Source organism: Macrobrachium nipponense, chromosome 14 (assembly GCF_015104395.2).
Source record: "Macrobrachium nipponense isolate FS-2020 chromosome 14, ASM1510439v2, whole genome shotgun sequence".
Taxonomy (NCBI): domain Eukaryota; kingdom Metazoa; phylum Arthropoda; class Malacostraca; order Decapoda; family Palaemonidae; genus Macrobrachium; species Macrobrachium nipponense.
The window spans coordinates 38,105,370-38,124,032 of NC_087207.1; the positions used below are offsets into that span (position 1 = coordinate 38,105,370).

The window sequence follows — 18,663 nt, forward strand, 5'->3', positions numbered from 1 at the left end:
ATTGAGGAAGTGGAAAATATCAAGACTGAGGGGTTTTACAACGGTCTCTTTGTAGTCCCCAACACATCAGGGTAATGGAGGCCCATATTGGATGTGAATGACCTGAATTGTTTTGTGGAAAAGACAAAGTTCATGATGGAGATGGCCCAGTCCATCATGACATCCATTCGAGAGGGCAACTGGATGGCATCCATAGACATGAGAGACGCGTACTTCCACATACCAATTCATCAGAGGCCAGGAAGTATCTTCACTTCATATTTCAAGATCGAGTTTACCAGTTCAGAGTCTTATGTTTCGGGCTCTCAACTGTTCCACAAGTGTCTACAAGAGTCCTTGCCCTTCTCACCACATGGGGACACCTGAGGGGAATAAACATACCGTATATTTCCGCATGTAAGACGACCTTTAAATCCTAAAATTTACCCCTAAAGTTTGGGGGTTGTCTTATACTACAATTCTAAAAATCAAACCTCGGATCTAAGATGTGTATCGGTAGGCTAGCCTCGGCCTTGGTTCTATAGCCCTACTGCCAACATACATGAAGATTCACTTTATGAAAGACCTGATAATAAAGGTAATAAAATCCTTTTTACTCTATATATTATTGGCATATCTTCATAACAAATAGCCTATTTCAGGAATAATTCCAAATCAGTGAAACAAACTTTTATCTATGTGATCCCAGCTGAGAAAATGTAAACATCGAGTTATGGTTGCGCTCACAGCATTTATTTGTCAGTAACCTTTTAGAAATTTCAATGGTGGTGTAATTAAGGTGGTACAGTGTTCCCCCGTATTCACTTGGATGTGTACCAGACACCCCCGCAAAGAGTTAGAACTCCCCTTAAAAAATGCTTACATCTGCCTATCTTGAAAGTTCAAATAGCAAATTTATACTTCAAGTATCATCCTACATAAAAAAAAAAAAAAATACCATTGATTTGGTATTATTAATATCATTTCAAAGTCATCTGAAACATTTTACCATCAGAAATATATAAACAGCCAATAACACTCACACACACACACACACACACACACAGAGAGAGAGAGAGAGAGAGAGAGAGAGAGAGAGAGAGAGAATAATTCCTTACAATATCAAAAGATTGAAATGAACTTCTATGGGCAACACTACTCCTCCCATAAATACATATGTCTTTTCCAGAGAAGAGAGAAAGAGAGGGCTGAACAATGATCTATTTGTCTGTATCAGTCCTTTTGATGAGAGAGAGAGAGAGAGAGAGAGAGATGTATTACCACTCTGACATACGTATCTTGTGGAGAGAGATAGAGAGAGAGCATTTTCCTTACAGTATTTAAAAGAGTGAAATGGAAAGATTATTGTATTTAAAATACTCGCATATGAATGTTATAATTACAGTTATAGTATTATTATACATATAGTATTATTATTGGAAAATAATAATAAACTTATTACATACATGTACCATAAAATTGATCTCATCTCGGTAAGAGAGAGAGAGAGAGAAAAAAATTGCATGGAAACCATTAAATTCGTTGATCATTTATATGGCAATGTTCCCTTCCCCTGTCACATTACTTGACATATTTGACAGCTTCCTGAGCTCAAGCTTCTCTAGAGTTGAGAGAAGAGAAGGAATGGATACAGAGAAGGGAAGAATTTCCATTTGAAATTATTATTATTATTATTATTATTATTATTATTATTATTATTATTATTATTATTATTATTATTATTATTTTACAATATTAATAAGCACATACATCTACTACAAAAATTCTCTCAGCTCAGTAAGAGAGAGGAGTTATCCCTACGTAAGTGAAATGGAAAGGTTATTTTTATCTCTTTAAAATACTACCACACATGAATTTTGTTATTATTATTATTATTATTATTATTATTATTATTATTATTATTATTATTATTATTATTATTAATTATTAACAACTGAAAATATCAATAAACATATTACATACTAGTACCATAAAAAATTCTTTCATATCAGTAAAAGAGTGGTGTTTCTGTTTTCTCAGAAAATACTTTTAACACCTCCAGCGTGGCAAAAGAGAGGGAGAGAGAGAGAGTTATCTTTATTTAAAAGAGTGAAATGGATAGATTCTTGTATTTCTTTAAAACACTATCACAAAATATGAATTTTATAATAACATTTATATTATTATTATATTTTTTGAAAATAATAATAATCATCTATAAAAATTCTGTTTCAGTAAGAGAGAGAGAGTGAGAAATTACATGATCACTTGGTGGCAACAACACAACAGACTCCTCCCCCCTCCTGTCACATTACTTGATATATTTGACAGTTTTTTGGTAATTGCAGTTAGAGAGAGAAGACTGAGATTTCCTTCATTCTTACATAATTTTTTAGATTTATGAACAAATCTTACTAATTTGCTATAGCATTTTCTTTAACCCTCTTACGCCAAAGCCCTAAAAATCAAAACCTCTCCCGTATGCCGGCGCCAGTTTGGAGTGAGCGCAGAAGCGGAAAAAATCATTTTTTCAAAAAATCACAGCACGCTTAGTTTTGAAGATTAAGAGTTAATTTTTGGCTAATTTTTTTGTCATTGCCTGAAGTTTAGTATGTAACCATCAGAAATGAAAAATAATATCATTATCATATGTAAATAATGCAATATATGGTAGTGAAAAAAAAAAATTCATAGATAATTGTATTCAAATCACACTGTGCAAAAAACGGTCAAAGCTAACGAGTTACGTTTTTTTCGTTGTATTGTACACTAAATTGCAATCATTTTGATATATAATACATTGTAAAACAATAAAAGCAACACCGGAAAAATATTATCACAAAATGATGTACGAATTCGTAACACGCGGACATAAAAAAAGATTATTTTCAAAAATTCACCGTAAATCTAAATATTGTTCTAGAGACATCCAATTTGTTTCAAAATTAAGAAAAATGATTGAATATTACGATACTGTAAGAGTATTAGATTAGAATTGCAGATTTTGACCATTTCAGACGAGTTAAATTTGACCGAATGTCAAAATTTTTATATATATATTTTTTTATATGCACATTTCGGAGATGGAAAAAGCTACAACCTTTAATTATTTTTTATTGTATTCTTCATGAATCTTCGCACATTTTGATATATGAAACTCTATAAAACGGCTAATATGAAAAGGAGCAAATATTAGGATAATGCGATGTACGTATTTCGGAGACTTGCGGCCGCGAATCGGCGAGCGGAGGGAAGTTAAATATATTTTTCAAAAATTCACCATAAATCACAATATTGTTCTAGAGACTTCAAATTTGTTTCAAAATGAAGAAAAATGACGGAATATTACTAGGCCGTAAGAGTTTTAGCTTACAATTGCGTTTTTTAACTATTTCGGTAGAGTCAAATTTGACCAAACGTGGTTTTTTTTTCTATTTATCATGATTTATATGCAAATATTTCGAAAAAAGAGAAAAGCTACAACCTTCAATCATTTTTAGTTGTATTCTACATGAAATTGCGCACATTTTCATATATAAAACTTTATGTAACAGCTAATTTTAAATGGTGCAAACATTTCAACAATCGCACAAAAAAAATTTGATTTTTTCGGAAGAGTTACAGCGCGGACATAAGGAAAATGTTTTTTTTTTGTTTTTTTTTTTTTTTCATAAATTCACCATAAATCGAAATATTGTGCTAGAGACGTCCAATTTGTTGCAAAATGAAGGCAAATGATTGAATATTACTATAATATAAGAGTTTTTGCTTACAATTGCGTTTCTCGACCATTTCGGTAGAGTCAAAGTTGACTGAAGGTTGAAATTTTTGCACTTATCGTTATTTATATGAAAATATTTCAAAACTGATAAAAGCTACAATCATTGGTATTTTTTTGTTGTATTTTACATGAAATAGCGCACATTTTCATATATAATACTTCATGTAAAGGATAATTTAAAATGGGGCAAAAATTATGTCAAAGTGACGAAATAATTTTTGAGATGTGTCACTGATACTTTTTAGTGCGATAAGAAAGAAATTCGCGCTTGCGCGCCTGCGTAGCGATTGTAAACAAAACAACGCCTTGATCCGTGAACTCCCAGCATCCCCCAAGGCGCGCGATTCAAAAGTTTTCGGTTGGTAGGCCTATAAGTATTTTTCCGCGAATTTAAAAAAAAAACTTTTTTGAGTCGACGTATGATACGTCCATTCGGCATACGGGATACATTTTGACTCGACGTTTAATACGTCCATTCGGCGTAAGTGGGTTAATGAATTGATATTATTGCTGTTTACATTAATATTTGAAAATAGTAAATCATTTATTTATCATGCAAAGACATAAATCTCTGTAAGAGAGAGAGAGAGAGAGAGAGAGAGAATTATTATTTTTACTATGTGATATCATTTAATGTTATTAAACTTACTAATACAGTATTAATTAATATTAATATTTGAAAATTAGTACATAATTTTTGTATCATAAAAATGTATTTAGCCATGAAAATAACATGCAAATACACAAATTGGTGATTATTTTCATTGGAAAGCCCTGCGAATAGGCGAATTTCCTGCAAATATTGGGTAGATATGGTCCAGGATAACATAATATTAATTTTTCATTAAAATTTTCTCACATATCATACATATCACAGGAATGATCACATGTGCTACCATCATAGGGATTCCAGTCTGGTTCTGGCGAGTCAACTTAGCTTCATCGTCGATATCATACAAATCATCGTCGGTACCATTCATGGCATTTTTAAAATGATTTTTACCCCACCCATAATCCCACTTTACCATAGGTCCCCCGTTACAGTAGGATAGAGTTGTACAGCATGATTATTCTCATTGTGGTGTAACCCCACCCAAAACCCCGCATTCCCAACGGGTCCCCTTACCGTAGGATAGAGTTCAAAGGTAAAATTGTTAATAAGCAACCAAAATACTAAAGGAAACTGCTATTTCCAAAGAAATGCCCACCAAGTCCCTATTACTGAAATTAACCTTGTATTGTTATTAGTGGTTTAGCCACTTGGGGGGCAAGCCAACCCAACTTGGTGCCGGTCCCAAGCCCGAGTAAATAGAAAGGGTTATTGACAGGAAGGAATCCAACTGTAAAAACCCAATGCCAGAATCATGGTTAGTCTAATTCAGATTCAGAGAGAATGCCAGGTCGTATCCCGATTAAGCGATGCGCAGGGCCCTTGCCTGATCTCTCCGATAAATAGGCAAGGGCTACTGCAGTGTGAATGAGTGCAGTTAAACAAGGAAGTCCAGTTGATTAGAATTGGGACATTAAATGTGGCTAGTATGGCAGGAAAGAGTAGAGAGGTGGTGGAGATGATGAATGTGAGGAGAGTTAATATCGTGTGTGCACAAGAAGCAATGTGGAAAGGGAATAAGGCAAAGGAAATAGGAGGAGGATGTAAGCTTATGTACAGTGGGGCAGATGAGAATGGTAGAAGTGGAGTAGGCATCATAGTAAACAGAGAACTGAAGGAAAAAGTGGTAGAAGTTAAAAGAAGTAGTAGTCTGAAAATGAAGATTAAATTAATGTTATCAGAAGTACTAAATGTGATAAGTACTTATGCCCCACAAGTTGGATGTGATGATGAAGAGAAATCAATGTTTTGGCAGGAGTTGGATGAAGTATTAACATCAATCCCAGAAGAAGAAAGTTTTATTGGGTGGAGACTTAAATGGACATGTAGGTACAAACAGAAGAGTGATTTCAAGAATCCATGGAAGACTAGGAATGGGGGGAGAGAAACGAAGAAGGCGAAAGTATTGTAGCTTTGCAGTGGCATTTGATGTGGCACTAATTAATACATCTTCCTGAAGAAAGTTAATGCAACATATACATAGAAGTGGTGGAAGAGTGTCAAATTGATTTTCTGCTCTGTAGGAGACAACACTAAGGAAGTAAAGGATTGTAAAGTGATGTATGGAGAGAATGTTAGCCATCAACATAAGCTAGTGGTTGTGGACTTTTCAATCTAAAAAGGGACAAAGCAAAAGAGGAATGGTAACCCTAAGATCAAATGGTGGGAACTAGAGAAGGCAGAAAATGTGAAGTTGACATCTAGATTTAAGGAGACTGTTCTGAGAGAAATAATGTTGGAAGAAGACGTAAATGGTTGGTGGGAGTTTAACAGCAAAGTGATCCTAAGACAAGGTCAACTGAAAGATAAAGAAAGCTGGTGGTGGAATGAAGACACGCAAGACTAGCTCAAGAAAAAGAAAGAATCCCAAAAGAACTTTGATAAACACAGAACAGAAGGAAAGAAGCAAACATCTAAAGAAGGAAATAAAGTTGCAAAACAAGTTGCCAGCAAAGGCTGCTGCTTTCAAGGATCTGTATGAGAATGTTGACATGCTGGAGGGCCAAAGAAACGTCCACAGGATAGCCAATGCTAGAGACAAAGCAACAAAAGACCTCACACACATTAAGCAAATTGAAGATAGAAATGGTAAGGTTCTAACAAAGGAAGGGGAAATTAAAAGTAGTTGGAGAGAGTATTTTGAAAATCTCCTAAAGGAAGAAAATTCCTGGAATACCATTGAGGAGGAAATAGCAAATGAAAGAGAAGTCCCTAGGATTAGTCGGAGGGAAGTGAGGCGGGCACTTAGTAAAATGAAGAAGGGTAAAGGAGTGGGGCCAGATGGAATACCAGTTGAAGTATGGAGATGCTTAGGAAAGGAAGGAATTAACATATTGTGGGACTTGTTCAATAAGATCTACCAGCAGGAGAAGATATCTGACGCCTGGAGAAACAGCCTGCTAATCCCCATTTACAAAGATAAAGGCGATATCCAAGATTGTACCAACTATCGGGGCATAAAACTGATGGCTCATACCTTGAAAGTTTATGAAAGAATAAGAGAGGCAAGGCTAAGGGATGAAACATCTGTAAGTGAAGAACAGTTTGGGTTCATGCTAGGAAAAGGAACAACAGATGCCATCTTTGTATTGCAACTAGCCATGGAAAATATAGAGAAAAAGGTAAGGAACTACATCTAGTATTTATAGATCTTGAGAAAGCATATGATCGAGTGCCTAGGCAAGAAGTCTGGAGGTGCATGAGGGAAAAAGGTGTATCAGAAAAATATGTGAGGATTGTAAGTGATATGTGTAGAGAAGCAACAACACAGGTAAGAAGCTCAGTGGGAACAACAGAGAAGTTTGAGGTGAAAGTTAGACTCTACCAAGGCTCTGCCCTGAGTCCCTACATCTTTGATATGGTAATGAATGTGATAGTGGCTGGAGTGAAAGATCAGGTGCCTTGGAGTGTACTCTGTGCAGATGACATAGTGTTAGTAACCACCAGTAAGGAAGAAGCAGGCAGGAAATTGGAGTTGTGAAGAAGTAGATTGGAGGACAGAGGCCTAAAAATAACCAGAGCAAAAACTGAATATATGTTGATGAATGAAGGAGACCAAGGGGGGGGAAGCATCAACTTAGAACAGGAAGAAGTAAAAAGAGCTACATCCTTTAAGTACCTTGGATCGTGTGTCACTGATTGTGGAGGAACGGAGGAGGAAGTGAACCACAGAACATAATGAGCTTGGTGCAATTGGATAAAACATCAGGTGTGCTATGTGACAAAAGATTTAAAGTAAAGCTGAAGGAGAAAATGTACAAGAGCATTGTCAGACCTGCATTGATGTACAGTAGTGAAACATGGCCCTTGAAGAAAGCACAGGAGAGAGTGATGGAAGTGGCAGAAATGAGAATGTTACGTTTATGTGCTGGTGACAAGAAGAGACAGGATAAGAAATGACCTCATAAGAGGGACAGTAAAAGTTACAGGATTTTCAAAGGAGCTGCAACAGAGACGATTGCAATGGTTTGGGCATGTCATGAGAGGAGAGGAGGATTCTGTATTTAAAAGAACCATGAACATGGAAGTGCCCAGAACAAGGAGGAGAGGTAGACCAAAAATGAGGTAGAGAGGCACATTGAGTGAGATAATGGTGCATGATCGCAGAAGATGGAGAAGACTAATAAACAGCGACCCCATAAAAGGATGGGAAAAGCTGAAGATAAAGAAGATTGTTATTAGTACCACAGGAACGTAAGGGTTTTGAGGTGAAATAATTAGATAAAAGCTGAAACTTGGCACGCATGTAGAGATTTGTGACTTGAACAACATATCAAAAGTCCCATGGGCTCCCACGCTTGTGTTAGCCGCCATATTGGAAAAAATATCTCTTAAAATAATAGTTTTATGAAAACATACCTCTATAAAAGTTGTTCAGAACTTATTGTTTTATAACACTGACTAGGTCATTTTACAAAAAATATGTAAATTTATATGGAAAAAATCGAAAATATTAAAATTTAAGTAATAACTTTATTTTTAAAGACAATTTCCACAGAAATGGTGGCCTGTATGAAAAACTGTATCGAAACAAAAGTTGTAAAAAAAAGTTTATGCATATTTTGAAATTATATATATTATATATATATATATATAGTATATATATTATATATATTAATTTATTTAAAATACGGTATGTATCATAATTTCTACACAAAAGATTTGTACGACATAGTTCATTATCATAAAGATCATGTTTTTCCAGGCACCCTATTTGATTCTGAAAAAAAAGGTAATTTGCTTAAGTTCCTTCCACTGTAATTTCCAATATCATTTTTAAGAAGAACATAATGATGTATATAAAGACATTGTTGTTCAGTAATTTAGCAGAATGCTCGCAATTTAAGCCTATCATCATATTTTTTAAAAATATTGTTGGATTTTGTATGTGTAACCCTTTGCGTTTCTGCTTATTTTCTCCTCATAGCTTCCTTATTTTTTAAAGTATCCAAGCTTTTATATATATATTTCGAAAGGGGAAAGTTTGTTCTACAACTTTTGTTTTGATATAGTTTTTCATACAGGCCACCATTTCTGTGGAAATTGTCTCTGAAAATAAAGTTAAATTTCAATATTTTCGCCTTTTTCCATATAAATTTGCATATTTTTGTAAAATGACTTAGTGTTATAAAACAATAAGTTCTGAACATCTTTCATTGAATGGTATTATTTTATAAAAACTATTATCTTAACTGACATCTGATAGCGTCTGCTCATTAAACTTTCGTCAAACTGGCATCTGTTGATAACATGCGTCTGCTTCAGGGGTTCTCGTACCTGTGGAGAGAACCCCTGAAGCAGACGGATGTAGTGTACCAGCATACATGCCCAGTCCGCGAATGCAGCGGCGCCTACGTAGGTATGACTACCATGCGACTGTCGAAGAGACTCTCGTGCCATGCACAAGAGGGGGCTATAAAGAATCACGCCCGCACCAAACATCAGGAGGCCATCTCCCGGGATGTCATCATACAGAACACGAAGATCATCGGGAAGGCCCCTGATGCCCGTCGGTTGCGCTTGCTGGAGGCGCTCCTCATCCAGCAAATAAAACCTACACTGAATACGACGCAGGAAGAATTTCTCCTCCCTACGAGTATGAGAAGACCTGCCACCAACAATGACACCACCGATCATGAAAACTCTATGGGAGACAACGCCCCTGAACGAGGTACTCCTGCAGCCGATGGAAATCAAAGTAGCCATGACGTCCCACAGCGTAGCGCAACGCCCATCAACGTTACAGCGCCGCTTAGGAGGTCCAGGCGGCTGCAGGATATGCTCAACGCAACCATCGGCTCGAAGAAAGTGGCTTAAGACCTACCACAGATATAACGAGGACGGACACCGCACCAAGATCAGTCCACCCTCAGCTTCCCAGCCCGAGGATGTCTGGCAGCTCCAGACGAAAGCTCACTTTAAGAAAGAGAGAGAGAGAGATAAAATCGTTAATGACTTTGATGACTATGGTATCATAGTTTATCTGTAAAATTCAAATATATAAACCTATTTTGACCGTGTATTTTACCATGACCTCTGTAGGCGCTCTACTAGCCTGTTTAAGTAGCATGGAAAAAGGCGCTATTCGCAAAATAGAGAAGAATCTCTACAAGTGTAATGCTGCTGCAGTAGCCATTAGTTTTAATAAAATAATAATAATAATAATAATTACAAAAACAGGATACTAATAATATATTCACTCACTAGCAGTTGGATAATACTACAGAGAATAAGAGAGCAACGACCATCGCACCAGAGGGATCCTGAGGATGATAGAAGCGTTAGCTCTCATCCTGAGGAAGTCCCTAGTAACCCTGAGGGTGATCGCAGCTCAAGCTCTCGCCCTGAGGACGACCTGGTAGCACGCCCTTCGAGGGGACCCCCACCATCACCAATAAGGATGAGGCTCCGCCCACGAAGAGGACAGCCAACCAGCAACGGGCCCCCTGATGACATCGCTCGTGACGTCACAGGTATTGCCCAATGAAAAGTTAGGTACCCATTTCTTCAAGCCACCCGAATGCAATAAATAGCGTGAATATAGCATAAATAATCACACGCCATGGACTGCAACACGAACTAACTTAAGTAATAAGGTTAAATAAGTTCACCATCATCCACTAACACTAGCATTAAGGAGGAAAAAAAATAAAAAAATAAATAAATAAATAAATAAATAAAAAAAAAAAAATGTTTTTTACTAATATTAGCATTAAGAAAAGCATGTATGTGGGTGCAGATACACATGCCTATGCATATATATATGTATGCATAGAATATTTTCAGAATAGAACTGAGATCACATCAATCTCTCACTTCAGATACTAACAATAATATTAAGGAAATACTAACAATAGAATAAGCTCTTGGTATAGAAAACTGCGAGAACAGTGGTCCGAGTCCCGTTCCTCTCCCCCCCTGGAGGGAGGGAGGGGGAAGGGACGATCCAAATTGAACCGAGGACACACACACACACACACACAGCCCTTCGTAACTCACGAGCCACACCAATGGATGATGACTCTGCACACTCAAACCAGCCAAAAATACACGTAACATGACACATTCTTAACACGCTATGGCCAGTAGGTCTGCCCTACTCTACTTTCTCTCACTCATACCTTCCTTTAGCATTCTATTATCCCTTCCAAACCTATGCCTTCTTTCCTGGGAACCTCTACGGAGACCCCATCCTAACCTATACCCCCCATTCCTGATTCCTGATTCCTGAAGTTACTAACAAGTGGACATAACACAAATGTAGCATTACAACGTGGTTTGAGTTCTCATTCCCACCCACCCCCACCAAGGGAGGGTGGGAGAGAGGACGATACCAATAAGGAGCCTGATTGTACAACTAACTTTGACTAACACCCTTGCCCACCTGCCTTCCTAGTAAATTCATACATCACTAGAACTATAAAGCTCATTATCAATCCCAAGACAAACACTACACTAAACAACAAAAGACTAATAGGTTTGTCCTATTCTTACTCACTAGCACTAATACCTTCCTTTCACCAAACCTTACAACCCTTCCAAAACCTTACCTTCCTTCTGGGGCCCCCCAGGGGTTAACCCCACTCCATCCTATCCCCCCCCCTGCTTGCTTGCTTACACAGACCATTGCACTCAGCGATCCCGTCCTGAAGATGGCCAAACGAGGTGGCCGAAACATGTAGACGCCTTTTAATAATAATAATAATTTCATAAACAAGATAATAATATATATTCACTCACTAGCAGTTGGATATTACTACAGAGAATAAGAGAGAAAACTTAATAATAATAATAATAATAATAATAATAATAATAATAATAATAATAATAATTATCATTATTATTCTTATCTGAATGTTACTTCGTACAAGTGCAGAATAAGGTTTATTGTTAATAATAATGATAATAATAATAATAATAATACTCAGGAAAATATTAACAAATGTAAGGTTGGCATTTTCTCCAATCTGAACAGGCCACTTCTTAATACATTGTTGTAATAATAATAATAATGATAATAATAATAATGGAGAAACAAATCCACAGTTATGTTAGTGTACATATATTTAAGTTTAAATCTCCAAGGAGATTGCTAATGGGAACCGAACAGATTCCCGAAAGCTATCCTTGGAGTTTTAAATTTAAATATATGTTCATTTACATATCTGTGGATCTGTTTCGCCATTTGAAGACTAGTGCTACTAGTATGAGTATTTTAGTAAAAATAATAATAATAATAATCATAATAACAGGCGTGATCCGACCTCCAGATTTGCCCCACACGCAAAAGTTGTAAACAATTTAAATTCCTTACTTTCAACGTAAATTTAAAACGTGCTAAAAGCTACGGTCCAATAGAGCGTTGTTTCACAAAAAAAATAATAAATAAATAAATAATAAAAAATAGATACGCTATATTTCATCAGAAATAATTTTTCTGTCCCATTTAACATGCGCATTATTAATTTTTCACATTTTCATTCTAATGAATAAATCATAAATATCCAATTCTAAAATTCCCGTATCTTTAACTCGATTCGAAACGTCTTTTTCGGACCATTTTTAGGCTCTTCCGGAGACCTGTCCTCCTCCCCCCCCAAAAAAAAAACAAGAGCAACAATAAAAACATCAACAACAAAAAAATAGTTTGTAGGCTTACTCCCCGTGTAAGCGATAATAATAATAATATCATGCGCACTCATTAGCATCAGCGGACAGGGACTTCATAAGCGAGAGAGAGCGATCATCGGAATCTCAGAAGTTCATTCAGTCAGTCAGCCACGACATCTCCCCTTTAAAAAACTAATGTTTTTAAATTCCCACCTTTGTCCTCTCAGTAAGGCTCCTGAGAACAGAGGAGGAGGAGGAATAGGAGAAGGAGGAGGAGGACGATGAGAAGGTGTAGGAGGAGGTCGTGTTTGTACAAAAAAAAAAAAAGGAGGAAAATAAAAATTACTGTTTATGCTCCTCAGCTTAACTCGGCAATTTGTTCTTCTTGAGTTGCTCTTTGTAAGATCTTCCGCACACATTGGTCGAGGAAATTTCCTGGAATTAATTAAGAAATATATATATATATATATATATATATATATATATATATATATATATATATATATGTGTGTGTGTGTGTGTGTGTGTGAGTGTGTATATGTATATATATATATACATGTATGTATTTATATATATATTTGTATATATATATATATATATATATATATATATATATATATATATATATCTAAAGTAATACTTTATATTAGGTAATCCTTTTTCCTGCATAGGGTTGAGGTGTCAAGATAGTACAACCTTCCTGAAGTCTTAAGAGATGAGGCTGCTATGCCTTGTGCCCTATGCCCTTCTCTCTTGGTACCAGCAAACGTTGATACCCACTTATAGCTGAACTCACTGGTCGTCAGTAAGCAGGAAATATCGATTGAATATTTCATAATAAGTGGACCACAGCCTAGAATTCTGGTATATGTATTTATACATATTCTCTCCACTCATTCTCCCAAACTTCGAAGAAAAGTTCGAGGGTGTGCTGAAGAGGTTCTAGGTGAATCCGTCTACAACAATTCGTCTACAACAATTCTTCTACATAAATATTTCATGTACAAACAATTCTCATTCTACTATATAATTCAATCTACAACAATTCTCTACAATATCAATTCATCTACAACAATTCATCTACATATACAATTCATCTACTACAATTCATCTATATGAAAAAATATATCTCCAAAAATGAGAGATGCTGAGAGAGCTGTTAGCAGTAAACAAGCACTTACCAGATTTGTTTTCTTAATTACTAAAATACCACTACATGGCGATTTTCCTTTCTTATGAAAAATAATAACTGTCAGCAACAATATGCTACAGTTTTTTACGAGGCTGTTAGCAGTAAACAAGCACTTATAAAAAAATTTTTCTTAATTTTCCTTTCTTAGTTAGAGTAATAAGTATCAACAACAACATTCTTCAGTTTTTTCGAGGCTCTGTTATATACTGTAATTCCAAGAGAAACCAGATAAGATTTAAGTACTCCAAAACCCATATGATGGCTCTGCAATACATAGAAACAGAGAAAGGACGAAAGAAATTAGTTCATGATGTGGAATCGCACATAACCTTTCTTTTTAAATCTTTTTTTATAATGGTTTTCAATTTTTGTCTTCAATTTTAGATTATTTTTTATATAGTTAGTCTTTTTAGCAAACGTAATAATATTGTGTTTTTTAGATAAATTTATTATGTATTTGTGGAATAGCACATATAACCTTTGTTTTTTAATGTTCTTAAGGTTTGTTTATTTTTTACTCAAATACCAGTTCTTTTTAATAGTTTGTATTGTAATTTTATATTATAATTTTTATCTAAAGATATCCATAACTTTTCTTTATGTTTTGCATCTATGCATACAGTTACAATATTGTAACTTTTATCCAAATATATCCAAACTAAGTAAAAGTATTGTAATTTTGATCCAAACATATCCAAAATAGGTAAAAACATTGTAATTTTTATCCAACTTTATCCTATATAATAAAGACCCTCCTGTATTTATGGTTTTATATATTTAAATATATACCAAAGGCTACCAAATACTAATACAAAACAGTATCTAAAAGGGAAGGTATTTAAAAAGGTGATTCAAAGAATAATATGGTAACAGACCATTTTCCAAATACACCATTACTGAAAACAGCAAACTATCCGAATAAATAGTATTAAAAAGGGAAGTTTTTTAAGACGGTGATTCAAAGAATATGGTAACAGACCAATTTCCCAAATTCATCATCACTGATAGCAGCAAACTATCCAAATTTATAGTAGGTTACTTAAAAGGGATTTCATTTAAAATGACAATTTGTCCAAAATTGCATTTTTCCTAACTATACAAACCTGAGGTCCTTTTACACATAGTCCCACCTCATGCCACCCCTCACTCTGCAGTTTTTGCTTGGGCCAAAAGCAAAAGTGATTTGTTTACCTCCCAGTCGCGCGCGCGCGCCTGTCGGACAAGCAGTTAACTACCGAACCCCTTGTTCGAAAGCTTACGACCTATCCAGCTGCCGCTAGTACCTTCCTATTGTAAAAGGACCTCAGGTTTGTATAGTTAGGAAAAATGCAATTTTGGACAAATTGTCATTTGTTCCGACACGGCATACAAACCTTCGGTCCTTTTACAATAGGAAGACTCACTTCTTGGTGGGAGGAATCTGAGTCTTTTGTGAACAGACTGGTGTTCGCCCAACCTTGGAATGCCTCCCTGGTCGTAAGAGCGAGGGAGGGATCCAAGCCTCTGTCCGATTGATCGGGGTGTGCACCGCAGGATCAATGGTCAGACCTCTGGACCAAGTACTAAGAGAGAGGCAAGCGTATCTCTTCGTACCAGCAATCAAGAACAAGTTCCTATTTGCAAGAGGCAACATAAAGTTATGGTTTGTCTCTTGTTGGCATCCACTTCCCCCCCCTTGTAGGAGGAAGTGGTGGATATTCGCTCCCATCCCTAGTGAAAGGGATAGGATGGGGCTCTGTCGAGTAGCTCACCGGCATCTCGTCCTTATCCAGCAAGGTGATGACCGTATCCCTCTACCCACAGGTAGAGGGGGAGAAAAAGATAGGAAGAGAAGCCAGTCACTCTCTCATTCACTTATCTATTCTTACAGTCACACCAGGACTCGATGCTGTTCAGCCTGCTAGGGTCTGGGTTAGCTACACAACGTGTTGAGCAGCCACCACGGGTCCCAAGGAAAACGATCCAAGGACCTGTGGGCAATATCCAAAAGGTAGAAGGAGGTGCCAGAGGTCTGGTTGTACCAGACCCCTGCCTTCAGTACCTGCGCCACGGAGAAGTTCTTGCGTAACTCGAGGGAGTGTACTTCTAGGTCATCTTGGTGCTGACGAAGAGTCTTCAACACTCAGCCTGGGATGTCGAGTTTCTTCAGAAAGCGCGGTCGCGCTTTCACAGGACAAAGCAGCATCTCCTTCGCATCGAAGGCAGTGAAGTCCATTAGGGAGGGGATTGTGAAGGACTCTAACCGATCGTCAGGAACCGAAGGGTTCAGAGTCTTCGCTACGAATTTGGTACGAAATCGAGCGTCACGAATCCCCATCCCCTGGATGCTTGACTTCGCAGGAAAAGTCATGCAATTACCTCAGAGGAAAAGAAGGGAATGGTCGTATGACCTATCCCTCTTCTCGACTTCGGTGATGTCCTGTACCCATACTGGTCTATCCGTCTGCAGCGAAGTTGTTCTTCTCGGTAGTGGATAGGACACCGACACTCAATGGTGGGTGTCGATGGTATGGGTACTGTGACAAGCCGTTAGGACGAAGAAAAGACTGTTATGGAACAACCGAACTAAGTCCACAGCGAAGTTCGTAACAGACTTGGGCGCTCTGACAGCTGCCGACTGACTGCGTTCGGTAGGAGGCAAGTTGTCCAAGCACCCGAGCAAGTCACGTGACCTTCGCCTTAAAAGGGTTATGCCAAGAGACTAAACAAATAATTTGTTCGTCACAGATGCCAGAAGGCAAGGTGATGACTCTCTTAAGGCATGTGCCCAACAGGCGAAAGTCAATTGCCTTCTAGAGACCGAGGTCCCTGATGGCAAGATATCTCATAGTATAGTTGATTCTCGGCTAAGGAGAAACAACACTATGTGTCGTTGAAGACGAAGGTGTACAGAAAATGCAACCTACGTCTTCACAGCTGAACCGAGAGAAGGATTCTCAAAATTCTGAACCTGTGCTACAAAGACTGAGAACGCTAACCGCTATTCATTGCTGTCCGGTGAGGATCGTAGTTGCAATAAAAGCGGAGCGCTTTTCAGTAATGAAGACAGGGAAATACTGCCTGAAGAACTGCTTCTCATGGGCTGAACATTTGGAAGTAGAGCTGTCAGGTCGGAGAGTAGGCGATGTCTTCTGACATATCTGCTAATTCGGGGCGAGCAATGAATAATTGCACACCTACGAATACGAGATATTTTGAAGACAAACTCAGATGTCTGCAAAAATCATTCGCATTATCGCGGTGCGATGCAGCGGGTGACTAGTACAGACTTCTGTTACCGTGCGGTAAACAGAAAGATGAAAGAGTCCAAGAGATATCTCTGTTGAAAATTCTCGCAATGTCGAAGGCGATGAAATCGAGCGTCACAGCAGTAGATGGTCCTTCATTATTGCGAGAATCCCCGATAATCAGAGACCTAAGTCCATGATTGTTGGGCAGAGATACGGTTCGGTAGTCAATCAAACCAGGGGAGAGAGAGACGTAACCGACCGTGCATCTCCGAGACCTAGCTGATACTGAGCCGCTATCAGGCAGTTCAATACGCAGTAGCTCTCGGTGACTCGTCATCCTGAGTTGCCAGGTAATCCATTATTCCACGAAGGAATGCGTTCGGCTAGAACCATCGAGCATAAAGAATACGCTCGAGCAATTATATTTAACCGAAACGGATTTCGGTAAATACAAAAGCTGATTTGGTGTTGTCATGACAATACCAAGTATCTAAAATCGAAACTGATAACTGCTGGGAGGTTGCAGGCAACCCCGAATTGCAGTTCAATTAAGATACAATTCGTCTCGGTCACAAACCGTAGAGTTAACTACGGTATGCGCCTACCCCCCGGACAATTCAACTGTTAAAAGAATCATGTCGCGAGGGTAATATACGTAGTATATTTGTAGGTTCTGTACCACGACCTCCATCCTAAATTCTTTTCCTCTCGAGGAATGAGAATAAGGATTGGAGATCGACCGCCTTCGTTCTCTAGTCAAGAGAGTGAAGGAGAAGTCTTTCCCAAAGGAAAGCTTCAATGGTGAACAGAATACCGAAGACGATAGTTCAAGCCAAACTGGAAGTTCCCGTCCGTTCTTCTCTATTCCAGGTTAATCGCCTACTGTGAGATACTCTTCTTTCAGCAGCAGTCTTCTTCCAAATGCTAGAAATTACAGGAATTCGAGCATAAGCGAGGTTCCCGATTATCGTGTAACAATTATCGGGGATTCTCGCTCACTTTGGATCGTGGTCTCGCCTAAGTGTTTGGAGATCGTAAAAAACTCGAACACTCTGAGTGCGCTAGAAATTCCGTAGAATTCTAAGCACTCTGCGAAACCCCCCACCGAATTCGTCAAACGATATCGGCTGGTGATCCTCCCGATTCCCGTAGAAATCGAGAAAGGGGCAGGATCCCTCCTCAACGACCGGGGCTTACGTCCGGTAGGACCCGAAGGTCCCCCCGGTAGCGCAGCCCCTAACGTGGGATCTTACAGAGAAATCTCTGTAGGATCCCTCCCCTTTCCCTCGTAGCCGTAAGGAGAGAGGGAATGGGGGAGGAATTGGATACTGGCTCGCCTTCCCAGTGGAACTAGCAGTTGGAGAAGAAAAGGAGCAGCCATCGCCTTACGGCGATGGCCTCTCAGAGCCTGGGAAAACGTATCGTCATGAGAAAACGTTTTCCCGAGGAGGGTTACGAACTCATACTGTAGGTAAGGGTCTGCCGCCACTGTGAACGTCGTCTGGGTGGGGCTGATCGACACCTGACAGGGGAGAGCCGATACCGTCCTCCGACTCATTCCAGTCCTCGTCGAGGTCGAAACCTCAGGAGGACCGAAGGGGTATTCAAATACGGTGTCCGAAGACACGTAGAAACGCCTCTGTCGCAGTAGAGGAGGTGAAGTAGCTTGTTCGACCGGCCAGAACTGAGAGAGCCTTCTTGTCCGGAGACGAGAGACTACCTGGTTCAACACAGTCGGCAAGCTCCGATCGCGGCAGACCCA

At 38.2% G+C, this 18,663-nt stretch overlaps 3 protein-coding genes across 3 annotated transcripts in view; all 3 read left to right on the forward strand.

Moving 5' to 3' along the window:
• The window catches only part of LOC135226478 (matrix metalloproteinase-2-like), a 718,121-nt gene that overhangs the window by 666,912 nt on the left and 32,546 nt on the right, over positions 1-18,663 (forward strand). The window lies entirely within an intron of this gene.
• LOC135226196 (uncharacterized) lies at positions 6,197-7,009 on the forward strand. Its single transcript, XM_064265640.1, has one exon. It carries the CDS (start codon positions 6,197-6,199, stop codon positions 7,007-7,009), a length of 813 nt encoding a protein of 270 aa, XP_064121710.1.
• LOC135226197 (uncharacterized) lies at positions 7,069-7,769 on the forward strand. Its single transcript, XM_064265641.1, has 2 exons — positions 7,069-7,315; positions 7,579-7,769. Exons 1-2 carry the CDS (start codon positions 7,069-7,071, stop codon positions 7,767-7,769), a joined length of 438 nt encoding a protein of 145 aa, XP_064121711.1.

Bases quoted from the DNA above. Each gene is read 5' to 3' on its own strand.
- LOC135226196 (XM_064265640.1), top strand. From the start codon at position 6,197: ATGAAGACACGCAAGACTAGCTCAAGAAAAAGAAAGAATCCCAAAAGA.
- LOC135226197 (XM_064265641.1), top strand. From the start codon at position 7,069: ATGAGGGAAAAAGGTGTATCAGAAAAATATGTGAGGATTGTAAGTGAT. The intron at 7,316-7,578 runs GTAAGGAAGAAG...ATAAAACATCAG, and splicing joins CATAGTGTTAGTAACCACCA to GTGTGCTATGTGACAAAAGA.